This window comes from Leptinotarsa decemlineata, unplaced genomic scaffold (assembly GCF_025532065.1).
Source record: "Leptinotarsa decemlineata unplaced genomic scaffold, Ldec_3_MD MMD2_tig00004307_RagTag_RagTag, whole genome shotgun sequence".
In the NCBI taxonomy this organism is placed as follows: Eukaryota; Metazoa; Arthropoda; class Insecta; order Coleoptera; family Chrysomelidae; genus Leptinotarsa; species Leptinotarsa decemlineata.
Genome location: NW_027412606.1, coordinates 6,836,142 through 6,855,446, shown reverse-complemented (window position 1 = coordinate 6,855,446; position 19,305 = coordinate 6,836,142). Strand labels below are relative to the sequence as shown.

Below are 19,305 nucleotides of genomic sequence, written 5' to 3'. Positions count from 1 at the left end.
GAGAACTTCAACACTTACTCGAATTTGTTAATACTGATTGACTCCTGATTAAATACAGCGAGAACCAAAATGGGGGCTGGACATAAAAGTTCAATTTTTTTCTATACTTCTGGAAGTTGTACGTTGTGGAAAGTATTCCACTAGTTTTCGCGAAAAATTTATTTCTAAATACATTTTCATAAATGAAGGGATTGCGAATATCGGCTTCTGATTCAGCTCTGGCTTTCTTGCTTGATATAGGTTGGTGAGAAATAGATATATTGAAAATTCGCAAAGCTATGTATAAAAACACACCTTGAATAATTTTTTTTGCACCACTTTGAGGATGAAAAAATCGAAGGTCGTAAAATTTTGGCGGGACGACAAAAAATCAAGAATAGGATGCATCCATGACGCCAATTCCAAAGATACATTTTCCTCGTTGTTTCCCAACATTTGTAATATTTCGCACTTTTTTGTGAGTGAATAGTACTAAATGATATATTCAGGACAATATCAGCGTTAAAGGTATGATCTAGGAGAAATGGAAAATATTGAAAATTTCTTCCATTATGAATTCTTAATTGCCTCAAAACGTTTCACAAACAGAAGTATGTTAATAAGGTGATGTAGAAAGGGTCCGAAACAGTATTAAAAATGTTTTTACGTTTTATCCGAACTTTTTCCATATTTCAATAATGTCATCAGTGTTCAAAATAGAATGATTTCAAACCACATAGGTTGAATGCTGCCAGTTATTATACTGATAATAATAATTATAATAAAGTTTATTTTATTCATAATATACAATTATGGGGGAAATTATAATATATACTTGATGATTACTGAAAATATCAACGACTATAAATAATTGTTTTTATTTGAAACCCTTGAAAACGAAATGGAGTTTAAGATTATTAGGAGGATCTACCATGTATAATTTTCTATGCACAGCAACATGCGTTGTTTCCTTCCATTGATATTATTATGACACATTGAATTTGATAAAATCAATCAACACGCAATATGAATATTACTGAAGTTTTCTCCCAACACCAATTCGTTATTTTTAACATCTCGACACGTGTTTCGATCACCAAGTGATCATCTTCAAAGAGGAAGATTAAAACTAGAAACTAATGCAAGCTAACCCTATTTATGCTATGAAGGTAACCCATACAGGTAAACCATCCAGGCGTACCAACCATACAGGTATACCAACCTAAATTAATTTTACAATTTTGCCTTATCTATTATTTTACAATATATGTTTATATAAAACAATTTTCAGCTATATAAAAATTAATTTCACAACATTGCCTATCCAAATTTATTTCTGCAATGTGTCCTTATGTAGTAATCATTAAATCCAACAACATTATTTTATTTTATTGTATGTATTGTTATGTATTATTGATGGTCGACTGCTGATTTTTCAGGTCTTTCATATTTTAAGTGAGCTATGTGCCTTATATCTTACTTTAATAGATCTTTTTGTCTGTCCATAATATTTTGCATCACAGTCCTTACATTCAACTTCGTAAATTCCAGACTTTTCCGAATTCTCGACTTTGTCTTTTGGACTTCCCAAAAGGCTCTGTACTGTATGACTTGTTTTAAAAACCACCTTCATACCTAGTTCCTTGAAAATCTTTCTAAAGTTCCTCCTATCTTGGTGGTATGGAACTGAGATGTATTTATCTTGGTTTTTGTCCTTTCTGAAAGTCGAGATTTCGTCCATTCTTAACCTAAACTTATTTTTCCTTATTATGTCATCTTCAATATCCCTCGAGAAACCGTTAGTGGCTGCTATTTCCTGTATTGTACGACTTTCTTTTGTGAACCCATCATGTGTTAGAGGGAAAGTCAAAAGACGATGCACTAAAAAATTCAACCCAGTACGTTTGTGCTGTCCACAGTGATGTGAACTGTCAGGAATATACCTCTACGTGCTTGTTTCTTTTCTAAATATATCGTATTCTAACCCTCCATATTGGCTCCTCATAACCAAAACGTCAAGAAATGGTAGTTGTCCCTTATTTTCTAACTCATACGTGAATTTTATTGATGGACATCTATTATTTAAAATGGAAACAAAGTCGTCAATATTCGATTTTTTGGTATCGAATATCGCGAAAATATCATCCACATACCTTAGCCAAAACCTAGGAAAATACTTTGACTTTTCTTTGGTTTCCATTTCGAATCTGCTCATGAACAGGTCTGCCAGGTAGGGGGACAAGGGCTTTCCCATGGCCGTTCCTTCCTGTTGTTCATAAAAGCAACCTTCTACCTAAATTGTTTTATATAAACATATATTGTAAAATAATAGATAAGGCAAAATTGTAAAATTAATTTAGGTTGGTATACCTGTATGGTTGGTACGCCTGGATGGTTTCCCTTTATGGGTTACCTTTATAGCATAAATAGGGTTAGCTCGCATTAGTTTCTAGTTTTAATCTTCCTCTTTGAAGATGATCACTTGGTGATCGAAACACGTGTCGAGGTGTTAAAAATAACAATTTAGTGTTGAGGAAAAACTCCAGTAATATTCATTACTACACCAAAGGTTCCAAACAGTGCATCATAAGTACGCAATATGAACATTTTAATTCGAAAAATTGGTGATTGATTCTTTAATTTCGATTGATACATTAAATAATACTCCCTTCAATGAATCGAGTTCGAAAAAGAAAACAAAATAAAAATGGAAATGAAAGTTTTTGACTCTCTACTTCTCTCTATTTTGATACAAGAAAACGTGGGAATCTTTCAATAAAAGGAAAGAAGCAAACAATTTCAAAATAGTAACTCTATACAAAAATGTGTAGATCATTCAGACACAAACTGGGGGACAAAACCTTCTCGAAACAGCTTCTTTCATATCAACATTGAATTACACGAAAGAAAAATACTTTCTAAATGAATAATTCAATATGAAAATTGAATTATGCAAAACTTTTTTTTATTCAGTTTATATTCCAAACATTCGTTGTGGAATGGAATCAGATATCATTCACAGGATTCCTACACAATACAGTATATGAAAGAGGTAAAATTTCACTTACATAGAACAGTGTCAACCTCATTGGTAGACATTCGATGTTACGCCGTAAGACACTTGCCTTATCAGGTCTTCAGTGCCAAATATAGATAACATAATAGGAAAAAACATTCATGTCATCCGACTTTATGTCATCGATGACAGTACCTACCTACCTATCTGCATATGCAGAAAATTTTCTGTGAAGATTCCTGCACTGACGCTTGTCGGCTATAATCCAACGCCGTTCGTGGTATTAGCCAGGGGAGTAGTTGTTTTTCTGATAGGCATCCAGTCCATTCAACCTACTGTGTAGGTATATCCAAAACATTTAAAGTTCATTTCTTTAGATTTGTTTACTGTCTGTCTTCAAGCATAGCTAATAAGAAAATTCATTCAACTGATTGCTTCCTTCCTTTCTTTGTAAATTTCCCACATTTTTTCATATCGAGGTGAAGAGGTAGAAAGCCAAAAAACTTTCTTTCCCGAAAATTAACCTTTCCTAGAAAAGTTAACCCCTTTCAATTCAAGAGATAAAAATTTTCACAAAGTTCTTATTCGAAAGTTCTCTTCAGGACGAACTATGCTCCTTACTACACATTTCATGGACGAAGCTGACCTTCTTGGAGACAGAATTGCAATTATGGCAGATGGAGAACTACAGTGCTGTGGTTCAAGTTTTTTTCTCAAAAAAAAGTACGGTGCTGGTTACAGACTCATAATGGAAAAGGGGAATGATTGTGATGTTGAAAAAGTATCGTGCTTATTGGCGAAGTACATATCCGATATTGAGGTGAGTCGACACATATATTACTGAATGGAACTGGCCGAAACATTTCAAAACTTGTTTATGAAATGTAGTTTGATTTTCACAAAACCGTGACACGTGTTTCAGACAGGTTGGAGCTTAGCTCCTTTACGAATCAGTAGAGGGTTGTCATGAAAATTTAGAGAAGAAAATTGGATTAGATAATTCAGGAAATACTTGCTACCTGGATGGCACTTTACAAGTGTTGTTCATGACGAAGAATTTCGAGATCGAGGTTTTAATGATGAACGAGAACGAGAATGTTTACTACTTATTCACCAAACTCAAACACCTTTTCATGCAGCTGCAGTTTCGTAAGAATCTTTCTCTCCAACCAATTTCCTGGAGTCTTTGAAGTCCACTAGATATACTCATTAGGACAACAAGATGGTTGTTCCGAATTCTTGGGGTTATTGTTGAATGCTCCTCGTGAGGAAAACAATAGCAGAATCAATACTCCTGACCGTTCCGGATTGAATGATTCTGTACAGTCCATCTCGTCTTGTGTTTGTAAATCTTTCGCTGGAAAAATCCTCACTTGTTTACTTTGTAGTAAATGTTCAAGAAGTAGCAAAAATGTATGTGAATTTCTGGAAATTTAAGTAGCGTTTTCTAATATGACCAATAATCAGTCCGTGCAAAGCTTATTGCTAAATCATCAGAAAATGGAACTTTCAACAGGTGATGATCGACTGTATTGCCAAACATGCGCCAAACTAACTGACTGTTATAAGAAAATAAGTATAGCTGAGACACCAGTCAATCTAATAATAACACTGCTGATCTTCAAATATGACTCAACCTCGAACGGAAGCACCAAACTGTTACGAAGGTTCGAAATAGATAAACACTTCAATTTAGCAGACCACTATTATAATCTTCATGCAGTCATCGTTCACTGTGGTTCTGGCATTGAATCTGGTCATTATTACGTATTGGTCAAAAACAAAACGGACCGGTTTGACGATAGTCGTGTCGCTAAGTCTTTTGGCGATGTCTTGAATTTATTGGATCCCTACATTTTGTTTTATGGGAGAGATGATATTGGTAGATCAAGATCTTCAGATGATGTGGAGCTGCAGGTTTTTCCGGGTTTTCCTGGAGCTGAAAAAGCAAATGCGTCACTGGAATCAATCAAGTCGTCCCGGAGCGCCAATTAATTTTTGTTGTTGTTTTATAATTTCACGATTTGTATTTTGGAAGTGTTTCAAATATATTTCAAATCAATTCATATGATATTAGACAATGGAAGTCCGAACATATAGGGTGTTAATTAAGTATGTACCATAAATTTAACAGACGATTCTTTGGGTAATTTTGAGAAAAAAAAAGTTATTCGTAAATATCTCAAATATCATTTACCTAATTTTGTTGTAATTTGGCAATGGTATTCATAACATCAAGGAGATAGCTTAGCCTGAACGTGATTCAATTTATCAAATCCAGTGGCGTCTCGAGCAGGATTTGAAAGAATATTTTTGACTTAAAAATGTACGCCACTGATTTTTGTGCAATTTTTATTATTTCTTTGGATTGAAAAATTAAAAATACAACTTTTTTGTGTTCTGATTTTTTTCCGTATCTTGCTTAGTTTTCAAGAAAAAAAAGTCGCCCTAATTGCATATCCCTGGATCTCACAAGGAATAATATGTAGACTTGAATGTTTCTTTTGGAAATTATTTTTACAATTTTTCATCAATAATTATGTAAAAATAACAACAAATATTAAATAAAATTAACATTTAGACTAACGAATTGCACTAAATCAAGTGTTGGAAATGGCCTCCTTCAGCTTCAATACAACCGTCTAGCCGCCGCATCATTGAATTTCGCATTCTTCTGAAAATACCATGAATAATAATCAAGGTTTGCCTTGGAAAACGATTGCAGCATTTAATAAACAACTTGACAGTTGTTGTCAACTTTATAAGCGTTTAATTTATAATTGTTATAAAATGTGTGTTTAGTGGTTATTTTTCGAACTATTTTTGTAAAACATGGTTCAATGTACCAACAGTGAAATGGCAGATATGGATTTCTGTTATGGAATGGCTCACGGAAACTCGAATGCTGCAAAACGCATTTATCATGAAAGATTTCCTCAGCGTGTAGTGCCTAATAGAAGAACTTTTGTACGTCTCCATGCACGCCTTTCTGAAACAGGAAACTTTAAAAGATCGACGGTTGTCATTGGGAGGCCTGCAACGGTACGAGCAGTTCAAATTGAAGAAGCTGTTTTAATGTAGATGTAAACCCCCCATACCAGTACTCGGAAATACTGAAGAACTGAATATTACCCATATCACAGTGTGGCAGATTTTAAGAGCCTAGCAGCTATATCCCTATCACATGTAACGTGTGCAAGCTCTATTTCCCAGAGATTTGTAAGACTAGCTTTTTCTAATAGGTTACGCGATAAAATAAAAAGAAATCCAGGTTTCCTAAGTCGAATATTGTTCACAGATGAAGCTTGTTTTTCTAGCAATTCAATTAATCACTTCCACAAAAATCACATTTGGGGGCCGAAAACAATTCACACGCCTTGATAGAAAATAATTTTCAAGAACAGTTTTCTTTCAATATTTGGGTTGGAATTGTCGGTGACCATCTCATTCGGCCTTCCACCTAGACTTGATGGAGAAGAATACCGAAGGTTTTTAGAATTTGTTTCACCTGGACTTTTAGAAGAAATTCCAGTCATGGAAAGATTCCGTATGTAGTACATGCACGATGGTGCTCCACCACACTTCAGTGTAGTGGCACGGTAATTTTTGGATGAAAATTACCATAATCGCTGGATTGGGAGAGCAGGCCCACACCCATGGCCACCTCGCTCGCCCGAAATGAATCCCTTAGATTATTATGAGGTGGGAACACCTTAAAGCGTTGGTATACAAAACTGCTATTCAAAGTGAAGAGGATTTACGGAATAAAATCATTAATTCATGTGACATAAATGAAAAATACGCCAGGTATTTTCAGAAGAGTGCGAAATTCAATGATGCGGCGGCTAGACGGTTATATTGAAGCCGAAGGAGGCTATTTCCAACACTCAATTCAGTGCAATTCGTTAGTCTAGATGTTAATGTCATTTAATATTTGTTGTTGTTGTTACATAATTAGTAATGGAAAATTATAAAAATAATAATTTCCAAAGGAAACATTTAATTCCACATATTATTCCTTGTGAGGTCCAGGGATATGCAATTAGGTCGACTTTTTTTTCTTAAAAAGTAAGCAAGATACAAAAAAAATTAAGAGACAAAAAAGTTGTATTTCTGATTGCTCAATCCAAAGAAATAATTGAAATTGCACAAAAGTCAGTGGCGTACATTTTTAAGTCAAAAAGATTCGTTCAAATCCCGCTCGAGACGCCACTGGGCTTAATAAATTGAATCACGTTCGGGCTAATTAGCTCCTTAATGTTATAAATACCACTGCCACATTACAACAAATTTAGGTAAAGGATATTTAAGATATTTACGAATAACTTTTTTTATTTTTATTTTAACACCCTGTATCTTGAGAACGAAGGATTTGCGGACCCATGTTTATGTGAACATTTCGTCTTAAAATTACCTAAATAATTGTCTGTTGAATTCATGGCACAAACTTAATTAAGACCCTGTATAGAAATGTCTCTTTTACGGATTTTTACGAATTTATTTTGAATTCTTTCAATTTTCTGTAAATGAATCAAATATTGAGTGTTATAATTTATTTTTATTCAATTAATTATTGAATACTTCAACAAAGATACAGTTGAAGAATTGGTTGAAAAAGTGCTTTCGCGATATAGGAGATCTACATCAAGATTGTTATTTGTGAATGTTGAATTTTTCGTTGATGTCATGATGAATGGCCAGTTATTTTTTTAAGATTCGCAGCAATGTTGGAACGGAACTGACGTATCTCTTAGACGATAACCAATCAATAATTTTTGAGTCTCTCTTAAAAGAATTGGAAGAAGAGTCGACAAAACTAGGAATACTGGGGTATGGAATCTCTCTAACAACTTTAGAGGAAGTTTTTATGAAGTGAGTAGTAATTAGTAAATTCAATTATTTGTCAACTGCAGCTGTTTTGAAACTTGTATTAGATCTACTGTTCTTGTTAAACAACCAGAGCCTTGGTGATATGTTGACTAAATACTTACACTCGTAACTGAAAAACGGGTTCGAGGGAATTGAGAAAATTGAATTATGTCACTTCTTTTCAAAGTATACAATGCCACATTGAAGGTTACAAAAGTTCAGCTTTTCCCAAACATATCATATCCTTGAAAAATGCTCGAATATGGCAAATTTCAAATCTAATCTGAAATATATTTTCACTATACAGAATGATATATATCTGTGTATTACCAAGCTTTTCGTATCTCATATGATTTCAAATATTCATCTCTCATATTTATGAAATACACACAGGATGTTGAAAATTACCGAAAATTGATTTGAACTCAAGCGTCATAATATCGAGTTCTAACGGCTTGTTAGGATAAAAATGTTCAACTGTTATATTTTCATCAAAAAAGATTTATAAGCTCTCAATAATTTGTTATTATTCTCTAATAATTTCTTGCATACAAGTATATGAATTTGAATAATCACATATCCAATACCGAATATGAAAAATTCTGAACCAATATTTGTGGAAGTTTCATGAAGAAAGTGCGTGCGAAATATCGTGGAATTTTTCATGACTCAGTTGACAGAGACCAACGCCTTACTGGATATGTTCCAGAATTTTAACAGATGCTCCATTTCTACATTGCATATTGTTCAAACTTGGATATAACATTATTTTTGGAACACTCGGTGAAAAACCATAGGTTTTGGTTTACTGTTGTACATCCTATCGTATAAGGAGGTCCATTGACAATTTGTTGAGGTTCTTTCTCGCTGAATGTCTTCAATTTGGTCGCTGATGGTTGCCTGGTACAGATGTTGCTCAATAACAGTAAAAACGACATACTATATCTGAACGTTTTTCCATCATAAGTTATTTCAAATTGTTGGATTCATTAGGTTATTTTTATGAGGTCTACGGTCTACGAAGTTTACAACTTCAACCGAGACAAAAGATATTCAAACTCTTCAATCAAAGAAGAAGAATCAAGATACTTCGTCTGTTTTTGATAACTCAATCAGCTCTGGAATGCTTCTTTGGGATATGCAAGAATATTCCTTAGCAGCTCAATCATCTTCTCAGAGATTTCTCCGTAATATTTGTTTCGAAGACAGTGAGATTTTTTATTGTTGAAGATTCATATTTTTGTTGCCAAAAATAATTAGAGATTGTGAAGCACAAGTTGACTTTTGGTTATTTCATCCTTTGCTTTTTTACATTTGCTTTCTTGATGTTAGCAAACATTGAGATAAATTTTGTACGAACTTTTCCTATATTACATTCCCGTCAAAATTTTCAAATAAAGCCACAAAAATCTTCTGCTCTCATACTTTCAAAATTCGAACTTGCCCCGCGTAGACAAAACAACTAGTTACCAGGGGACATTTTATAATCAAAATGGTAAGACATAAAGAAGTATATCAAAAACTCAAAATAGGTACGCTTAAGACCTGCAAAATTCACTGCAAATGAAAACATACTACCACGGCGGTCTTCTAGGGGATTTGGCAAGAACATTTCAATGTTTTCAAAAACAATGGTGTCGATGTCGTCTACTGGAGGCCAAAAGAACCTCTCAGTTGCAGTGTTGTACCTTAAAAACTTAACTTGACATTCGTGGTTATCTGTAGGTTGTTGTATGATTTGCCCAGCGTAATACTTAATTGTTCTTTTCGTACAATACTTGACCAACACCCAAGCATGTAGCTTAAAATTTTCAAAATGCGAGGCTGTGTTTTCTTCAAAGCTGCCATCACTTAGGAGGTCCAGGTCATAGTCCGATTCCTAGCAAAACGGTTCAGGGTTGCCTTCGTCGCTACTTTCACTGCTGACTTCTTTTTGCTTCCTTTTTTTGTTTCTTCGCCTTGATATTTCTTTAAGACTTTGTTTGTTAGATTCCTGCTGTTGTATTCTTTCCTCAGCTTCTTGATGGGTGATAACCTCGGCACCTGTTGCTACTCGCCTTTTTTTCTTGTTTATATTGCTCGAGACATTCTGTCGAACCGTTTCTAGCAGCAACTCTTCAAATGAAATATTGCTTGGTCCAGCTTCCAGCTCGTCCCTTTCGTCTTGAGTTGCTTCGAAGTTGACCTCTTCATTAGGAAAAACCCTTTGACTGTCCTGTATTTCATCCCTTGCTACTTGATCTGCTTCTATGTAGTCCTCTTCATTAGTGATGCCCTCACTTTCGGTATCTTCAGTAACTTCTCTATCTTTTTTCCTTTTTCCACCTCTTCAGCGGTTCTGGATGATATTGGATGGATGACGGTGGAATTGAAGGGAAATATTCCTGCCTTCTTGAAGCCGTTTTGTATTATTTCTGGTTTTAAATTATTCCACACTTTACGAACTTTCTCAGAAAATATTTTCTTCGTCAACTGGATTCCTTGATTTTTCCTTTGCCAAGAGACCAACTCTTCATCCCATGCGGTTTTGAAAGACCTGAAAACAGCTAAGTCCAGTAGCTGCAGTAGGTGAGAAGTATGGGCGGAAGTTTCAAGATCGTAATGTCATTTTGACGGGCAACTTCTACAAACCTATGATCGATATGAGTACTATGACCGTCGTAGATTAATAGTACTGGTCTAGCTTCTTTTAATGCCGGTATGAATGTTTCAGTAATATAATTTACGAATATGTCTGACTCCATCCAGCCATTACTGCTGGCGGCGTACACCAAATCCAGTTCATCGGCTGATTTTTCTGCCATCCATTGATCCCACACATTTTTGCCCTTAAAGACAATCAGTGGAGGGGCTTTGTCGCCGACGGTATTAACTGCAGACAAGATTGTTATATTTTACTTTCCCGGGCCGCTTGTAGTACGGAACATGCAACACCTTTAGCGCCAAACACTTTTGTTCTGGATGGATCGATTTCTAGACTGGTTTCGTCCAGATTCCAGATTTGTTTTGGACATTCAACTAACTGGAGGTCGGTTAAAGTTTTCTGCAAGAGTTTGAAATAGTTGTCTATTACGAATGGATCAGTCATTGTTTTTCTCGAGTATTCAACGGACTGAGGCTTTTTGATTGACAAGTTATGCCTCTTCTTGAAATTTAAAAACCAGCCAGCGCCAGGAGTATTATTCACCAATAAACTATCAAAAAGAATCTTGAGTATAATATTAAGTTATCATTCAGTTGATTATTCTTTTTCTTTGATTTATTCAAGGGTTGGTGCAGATCATGGTCATGAAGAAAATAACAACGGTTTGTCACTTGGAAATGGTCTGACGAAAGAAAGTACAATTGAACTAACACCAAACAAAGGTAAGTGAAAAATTTCACTAGGGCTCAGAGGAAAAACCAGCTCAAGTATTCAGTATTGATTTCGTAACATATAAGTTTTATTTTTCCCCAATTTTTTTTCAGTTTCAGTATACAGGTTAGTCCAAACTCTGACGTCAAAAATAATAAAATTAGATTTCTTGCCTCGAGAAGTCTACAAACATATCCTCTAACTCATATGCGATTTTTTATCAGGTTGTAATTTTATTGTTTCATAGAAATTTTCGAAACCTGTCTTTTTGCTTTCTTCAATTTTTTTCAGTAGATATTGTTAGTATTATATCAGAACCACATTTTCACACACATTGAAGTAACTAGTTTTCTAGCTCCCTGATATCAATTACCAAACAAAGTAACGTTTGAAGAAGATTAAGATAAATTTTCAATTCTGAATTTGAAATCTACAGCTTCAAAATTATTTAAAAAAATATGCAAGATCACTAATTTCGAAGGTTTTTTGTAAAGTGTTGCTGAAATCGGCATTCGAAAGTATTCAGGTAGATTATCTAGTTAGTAAATTGATGAAAAAATTGTTGTTGTTGTGTTGTCATTCCAAAGGATAATTCAGATAAGAACCATGATTGATAAAAATAACCATTCCAACAAATTAATTTGTAAGATCATATTAAAACTGATGAATGCAGATTTAATACATTTGAAATCAATCAACTATTTCACCTGTGCATATCATTAGGAGCTTGGTTATACATATTAGTTTGAATTTTATTATCTTTGAAATGGAAAAATGTAATTTTATTAGTGAAATTGAGCTCTAAACACAATAAGTTTTATTGCGTTTTGATTTGAGAATTACTTAATTCTTTTACATTTTCAAAGCGATTTTGAAATCAAATTCTTCACTTCTAATCATTGATTTTGACTATTTTATCATTTTTGAACCATTAATTGAAAACCGGACTTTTGGTTAAAATTTGGTGTATAGGGTCAAAATCGATTTCTGATCAACTTTTTCCATTAACTATTTTGGTATCTCCAACGCGAAGTGAAATATCGAGAATTTGCCTTTTTCCCTGGGTTGCAGTAGACTGAATTGGAGGTTAAGTATTACGAAAAATGCGGCCTATGAAGGTCAACGCCTGTACCAAAAATCAAATATCTGCTCTCAAAAATGACTAAAATACAGGGGTGTCTGCATCTCAAGTGTGTCATAGTTTGGAAAAAGTGTATATAGTTTTTCTCAGTTTCATCAAATGAAACACCCCGTGAATAATGATCAACAGAATAGTTCAAACTCTGAGCTTGCAGAAAATGTAAGGTTTGACTTCATTATTTTTTTTGGTATGTATATTATTCTCAAATAATGTATGAAAATGCCATAAGAGCATCAACGACTTTTTTATTTGATGGTTAACAAAAGAGACGAGGAGTAAATTCGAAAAAGCGCGAATTCATAGCATGTGTTCAAATGATTTCACATTCTGGGCTGAACACAAGTCGAATCAACAATAATTGCTTTTTGCACTTTATATAGGTTCGATCTTGTGATAGAACGTGAAACTTCTAAAGATCTTTTTCTTCATGTTTTCTAATGTTGTATGTTTCTCTTCATAGGCAGCATATTCCAAGAGATATGTATATGAAGACATCTTAAAGATCATGAGAAGTTGTTGGATACTTTTCCTAATAATTTGTTCGTTTGCTTCTGTTCAAAAACTTTCTCACATGGTAGAGATTATACGTAGACATGTCATCATGTAATATATCATGTTTCTGTTCAATTTATTGAACTATTCAGAAGAAAATATATGTAAGATTCTTTATTCTGTGGCCAATAACTCGTTCTGTCCTCGAACTCATTTGTTTGACCATCTATTTTAGTTATCATACCTCACTGATTATCAAAATGAGGATTCTCTGGCAAGTAGTAGTGGCAATTGTGTCCATTTATCATTCTTATATTTTAAAATATTGACCTCAGGAATTGAATTCAATATGTATATCATCAGAATGAAACTTTGGTTTCACAACCCCTTCCAAAGTATATGGATACCGTTTCTTTGTCGATTTTCTAGATTTTCACTTGATGAATTGCAAAAACATGACACGTGTTTTAGTGTGCAATAGCTGTTAGTACCGAACACTTATAAACAAGCTATTGTATGGTCAGAGACATGTGGCGGTTTTTAATCAATTGAGTGAAAAGTTATAATGCTTTTTCATCAAGGTGGTTTCTTCCATCATTTGTTTTCTGTCGTCATTCTGATTATGGGTGTCTGACTTATATACAACTATCTTGCAATTCTCCTGAACTGCTGGAAAAATCACTGTAAATTAATTTTTCCCAAGTATTGCAATTTCAAACATCACTTGCCTTTTTTTCTCTGTGTCTCTCTAGCTGTGTGAACCTTGAATCAGGATATCAAACTGAAATTTGATCTTTAAGTAAAAGTAGACTATAAGTAGAACATAAATTCTTCTACTTTAGCTCAATGTACCAAAATTCCAGGTAGATGTTAGTGAAACTACTTTCAGCCAGTGGAAATTTGGCAGTTTCTTATGTTAGAACATGCATTCAAGAAAAGTACTACCCAAAGATTTTTCAAGGAGAGGTTTGAGAAAACTGGAAATGTGAAGAAAATGAGTCAACAAAATATGGAAGGAAGAGAAAAAAATTAGCGATCATATCATGAATTGTTGATGATCTTCACGTAAGTACAAGGAAAATTGCAATTGATACATCTGCAAAATCGTGTTTGATTCATACATAACTCCAAATGAAAAATTGTTTGAACTTCTGCTGTGAAATACAGATTTTTCGAATTGAGTTCGTTTCGTTACCCGATCTGTCCAGTAAAGGAATGAAAAAACGTTTTTCTTTTATGCATTTTTCATATATTTCCAAATATAACACTTTCTGCAAGCTCATATAGGTATATATTGGTAAGGAATTATTCGAAGCTTGTTCATTGGATGTAACTGAAGAAAAATAGTTCTGATTGTGAATGTCTCTTCATGAAAAATGAGTCATGCGCAAAATTATGGATATAGAATAAAAATTTTCATTTTCCGGTAGAACAATTATTGTTCTATGAAAAATGAGTGTTTTTGAGACGTTTGCTGTTTCATGCCACATAACTCATTTTGCTCTCTACAACTTTCATTTGCTAGACATATTTTCTTTCTCTCTAAAATGGGGAAGGAGCTATATTTTGCTTACGTGCCATTGTTACACATTATATGGCACAGAATTTTTTGATGGAAATATTGTTACGTGAAACTCTAGTGAATGAATAAAATATTTCGTTCTCTCCATACCAGAAAATTTAGAACACATCTTTTTTGTAGTAGTCCCATATAGAGTGGTCCAACGAAAAGTATGCACCTTGCTTCTTCCGTTTTGTTTTGTAAATTAACGCAAAAATGCTCGGACAGGTCAATTTTGCTTTTGAGGGGGAAGTCTATTCGCGTACCAGTCTCAAATTCTTCACTAAATTGAAAAAAAAACTCCGACTGAGTGCTATAAATTGTTGCAAGAGGTTTATGGGGACAATTTTCTATCTCGTGCGTGTGTTTTTGATTGGTGTTAACGCTTCAGTGAGGGCCGAGAGAGCAAGGATAACCAAATCATAATTCAAGGCAATGAAGAAAGGTTAGTGGGGTAACAGGATCAATTTTTTCTCAAAAAAACAATTGTTTTTTGCCAACGTTTCGAATTCAATTAAATTCTTCCTCAAGGCTCGAAAAGTAGTTTTTTCGTGTTAATAATATTACTATTTTAAAAACTATGAGATATATTAGATACATATTGAAAAGAAAATAAACATTGCAACAACGAAATATCTGAAACCACACCAACACAAAACGACATGAAACGTTTGTTTCATGTCGTTTTGTGTTTTCAATAGAGAAAGCTGTTGTTGGGATTCTGTTAACTGTTTGATGAAAATCTCACAATAAATTGTTATTTGAAAATCTTATGGATTCTCATTAAGTATCTGCCAAGGTCATCACATATAATGAGTGAAAATAAAACACAAAAATATAAGAAAAAAATGACGATGGAATGAAGAATAAAGAGAACTCATGTGAACTATTTCACTAGGATACCAAAATCAATTTTTGGGGAACTATATCAGAAAATATGTTAATAAAATATTGAAAGAATACACCACAAATTCACCTGATAACACACGTTTGAGCACAGAATTGGAATTGGGTTGAAGTGGAAAATTTACCTCCGTATAATTCAATAAAGGTACAGAAACAGCTCGTCATCGTCATGTAATGTATTGGATCGCAATAGGTAAGGAATAATGGACAATTTGAACCATAATAGTATAACAAACTCCAACAAACTAGGAAGATGAGCAGTAGGTGATTAACAAATGAGCCTTTGCAATTCCAGCGACACGAGTGTGCCAAGATATATTGGTGTCCATTTTAACCTTCAACAAACTTATCGAAGCAGAAAACGGAATTGCCGTATGAAGATAAGTTAGCTCTTTCGAATCAGATCCAATTTCAATTCTTTTCGAACACCATTGAATAATCAGGTCGTATAACTGACTTTGAAAACACCAAACCAATAATTGCCGCCGCAACAACTCTGCTCGTCAGAATAATCCACGAGCAATCCAGCTGTCTCAACAAATAATAATTAAAAGATATCTGGAAAAAATTCACCATCCTCTCTTTTCATTTTTGGCATCGCTTCCTTTCATTTCCTCACTCATTTCCTGATTGTGACTGGATTTGAGAGTTGACATATTGGGACTATGTTCGAATGAAATAAAATTTACGGTTCTGAATGAATATAGAAAACTCGATATGGTAATAAAAAACGACGGATGAAGTCAACGCCAACAACTTTTTTCGTGTGAAATATTGAGTTTCAAATGGACTTTCACAAGATTTCATATGGAAGTTCACAAAATTGTTCAAAAAACATTTTTGTCGAATCAGTTTTCTATTTCTTATCTTCATTTTATTTCAGACAACGTTTCCATCTTGCCAGTTCACACTGGTGGGTCATCCTTATTGGTGAATCAATTTCGAGCGATGTTTATGAAAAAATATATTTCAATAATTCGATCTTGGATTTTAAGTTGCATTCATATGATCTTGCCGTCCATATCACTGATAATTACATTTGGTGTGGCACGATATAACAGAAGAACAGGAAATCTTCCACCAATGACTTTAAATTTGAACAAATTTGAAAATTCTGTAACGCAAGTTGAGAACAATGGGTACGGTTACACAGATGTCTTAGAAAGCTATGGATATTTGTTCAGTGAAGTGAATAATCTGACAGAAAATACGCTGGAATTGGTGAGTTGATTTGATTTCTCTACAATTATTGCTATTTCATTGGCTTATTCTTACCAGAAAATTATTTCTTTACAAAGGGTCTTTTATCAGGCGCTGCCTATCTTTATATTTGAATAAAACAAAATGTGTATGGAATTTTTATTAGTTCGAAAGACCTACTGATGCTATTAGGTGTGAAATGTGTTTGTTATGTTGGTTTTGAGGACCGCATACACCTGCGACTCAAGGAAACCCTACAAGAAAAAGTCTAACGGTGTCAAATCGCATGATCTCTGTGGCCAGTTCACATTACCTTCACGTGAGATAATGCCCTCAAATCGCTCATGCATAACATCCAATGTGGTATGAGCTGTGTGGCACGTAGTGCTTTCCTAGCGATACACCACATGTTGTTGGTGCCCATATCATCCAATTTAGGCCAGAAGAAGTTGGTAATAATTGACCTATAGTGCTCAACGTTGACAGTAATGGCCTGGCCGACGCCTTTCTCAAAAAAATATTGACCGATGACGTCGCCACCCCAAAATCCACACCAAACAGTAATTTTTTCGGGATGCGTTGGACGCTCTTTAATCACATGTGAATTGGTATCGTCCCAAATTGGACAATTTTGTTTGTTCACGTACCCATTCATTCAGAAATGAGCCTCATCGCTAGAGATGAATTTTCCAGAAAGTTTTCCAGAAAAAATGTTTGGGATTTCATGAAAATGGAGAAATATTCATTTGTAAATATACATATAGTTCTTATAATTCACCCAGACGTGATTATGAGTTGAAAAGTGAAAAGTTTCTTGAATATCGCAATCGCAATTGTTAAAAAGTTCAATGAAGTTTCGCACTATCTGAGCCACACTCAATATCATATTTCTCAATACAGATTAGAATAGTTCATGGAATTTGGGTCACAGCTATTTTCCGAGTTCAACGGTCATGATCTGCAGTCATGAAAACCTTATGATCACGGTCAACATACCTTTGACAATATAGCTTTGACAAAATTACATTCGTTCGTGAAAGTTTACAGTATTTGATCAACTTAGTTTATTGAAATACGAATTATATATCGAGTTTCGAATCATTCAACTTTTTTTTTTAAATATTGATATAATTCCAGTTTGTGACATCAGAATGTTCTTTATCATGAAGCAGTATATCTATATTAAAAAAAATGGAAGTTCTGCCTTCAGCTTGTCAAGTAATGATGCGTAGTATGCTCCTGTAATGGTTTCTCCTTTCTGAAGACAGTTGATTGAAATGAATCCAGTTTTTGTTTTTTTGAAGCCGGTTCCCCCTTTGCAGTCCACTGCTTGGACTGTATTTTTGTATCGAGCGTTTAATGGTGTCTCCTAGTTTGATCTAGAGTAAGTAATCGGCGCCAGCTTCCTCATGCCTAAATGTTGATTTGATATGTGTCAAACACGTTCTTTTGACATGTTCATAACCTCTGCTATCTCTCTCACTTCAATTCGACGGTCGTCTACCACCATTTGGTGAATTTTGGCGATGTTCTCATCGGTAGTTGCTGTTCTTGGACGTCTTGAAGGTTCATCGTCTCCTAAACTTTACGGCCACGTTTAAGTTCAGCCGCCCAAAATTTCACTGTGGTAAATGATGGTGTTCCCATACACCCAATTCAACTCATCTTCGATTTTCGTAGGTATATTGCTTTTCAAAAACGTATATTCAATGACAGCTCGAAACTCGATTTTATCCATTTCCATGAAAACACTCACATCAAATCACTTAAACGGCTGTAACATAACAACTGCGCTTCCAAAGTGGCTGAAACTTTGGTGATTAACTGTCAACAGATGAACATCGGAATTCATTAGCTTTCAATTACACAAGTGCTGCTATCTTCATGTTGGGGTCGAAAACATTTCAGACCAACCTCGTACAAGGTGGGTTTTATAGAGTTAAGGCATTTTCATATACCCTAACATGAAGAGCTCAGCTCATTATAAGATGGGATGAAGTTAGTCCAGCATTCTGGTGTGCACTTTTGGTACGTACGACCAGCAGGTGCACAGTCGCTGCCTGGTCTCTTTAAATTGAGATGCAACAGGCCTTCACGTGAAATTAGGAAATACTGTTGGACCTTGGTAACTGTTTCTTTGTTGAACCAGCTCCGGGCCAACTTCAGAATTTGGTCTCTCTTCTAGCTTTCTCTTATCTCATCTGGTCTGAAATCTATCTTAGAGTTCCAGGAAGTGTCATCTGCCAAGTTTCTCTTTTGTTCAGGATTGCAGGCTTTAAGCCACATACAGGCCGTTTCTTGCTATATTCTAAATCGTAACAGATACGAGGACGATTAAATGGGAAAAAAGGTAACTGTCATTGGAAACGATACAATGGTCCAAACAAATTTACGAGTTATACTGGAAAACCAAAAATGCTGTGTTTCGTTTTTCTCGAATGGAATTGTTATTTCGAAGAATATCAAAAAATGGAAAAAAAATGTTATTGTATTCGAACTGTACTGTAACGATGTAATAATAAATATTCGACGAAACGTTTCTTATCTATATGGCCACCATTAACTGTTTTTTTTAATAAGGACCTGTATTTTTTATTACAGATATTGATAAAGCAATAAATTCACAATCCAATGGTATGTCATATTTGTTATTTTTGTTGCGTTTCATTTGAAATAACATTATCAGTGACAACAATTTTCAATTACGGTCCTGCCGTTACTTCTTTTGTAAATTGTTTCGATTTCTTCAAAACATAATTCAGACAATCCAATAAACACGACAATTC

The 19,305-nt window shown here is 34.4% G+C and overlaps 1 protein-coding gene across 1 annotated transcript in view; it reads left to right on the top strand.

The window, feature by feature from the left end:
- Nucleotides 1–19,305, top strand: part of LOC111511812 (phospholipid-transporting ATPase ABCA3) — an 83,838-nt gene that overhangs the window by 45,166 nt on the left and 19,367 nt on the right. The window contains exons 12-15 of the mRNA XM_074178879.1: nucleotides 3,598–3,815; nucleotides 7,710–7,867; nucleotides 11,133–11,230; nucleotides 16,203–16,540. Coding sequence (XP_074034980.1) covers nucleotides 3,598–3,815; nucleotides 7,710–7,867; nucleotides 11,133–11,230; nucleotides 16,203–16,540 — 812 coding nt within the window. The remainder of the gene's footprint in view (nucleotides 1–3,597; nucleotides 3,816–7,709; nucleotides 7,868–11,132; nucleotides 11,231–16,202; nucleotides 16,541–19,305) is intronic.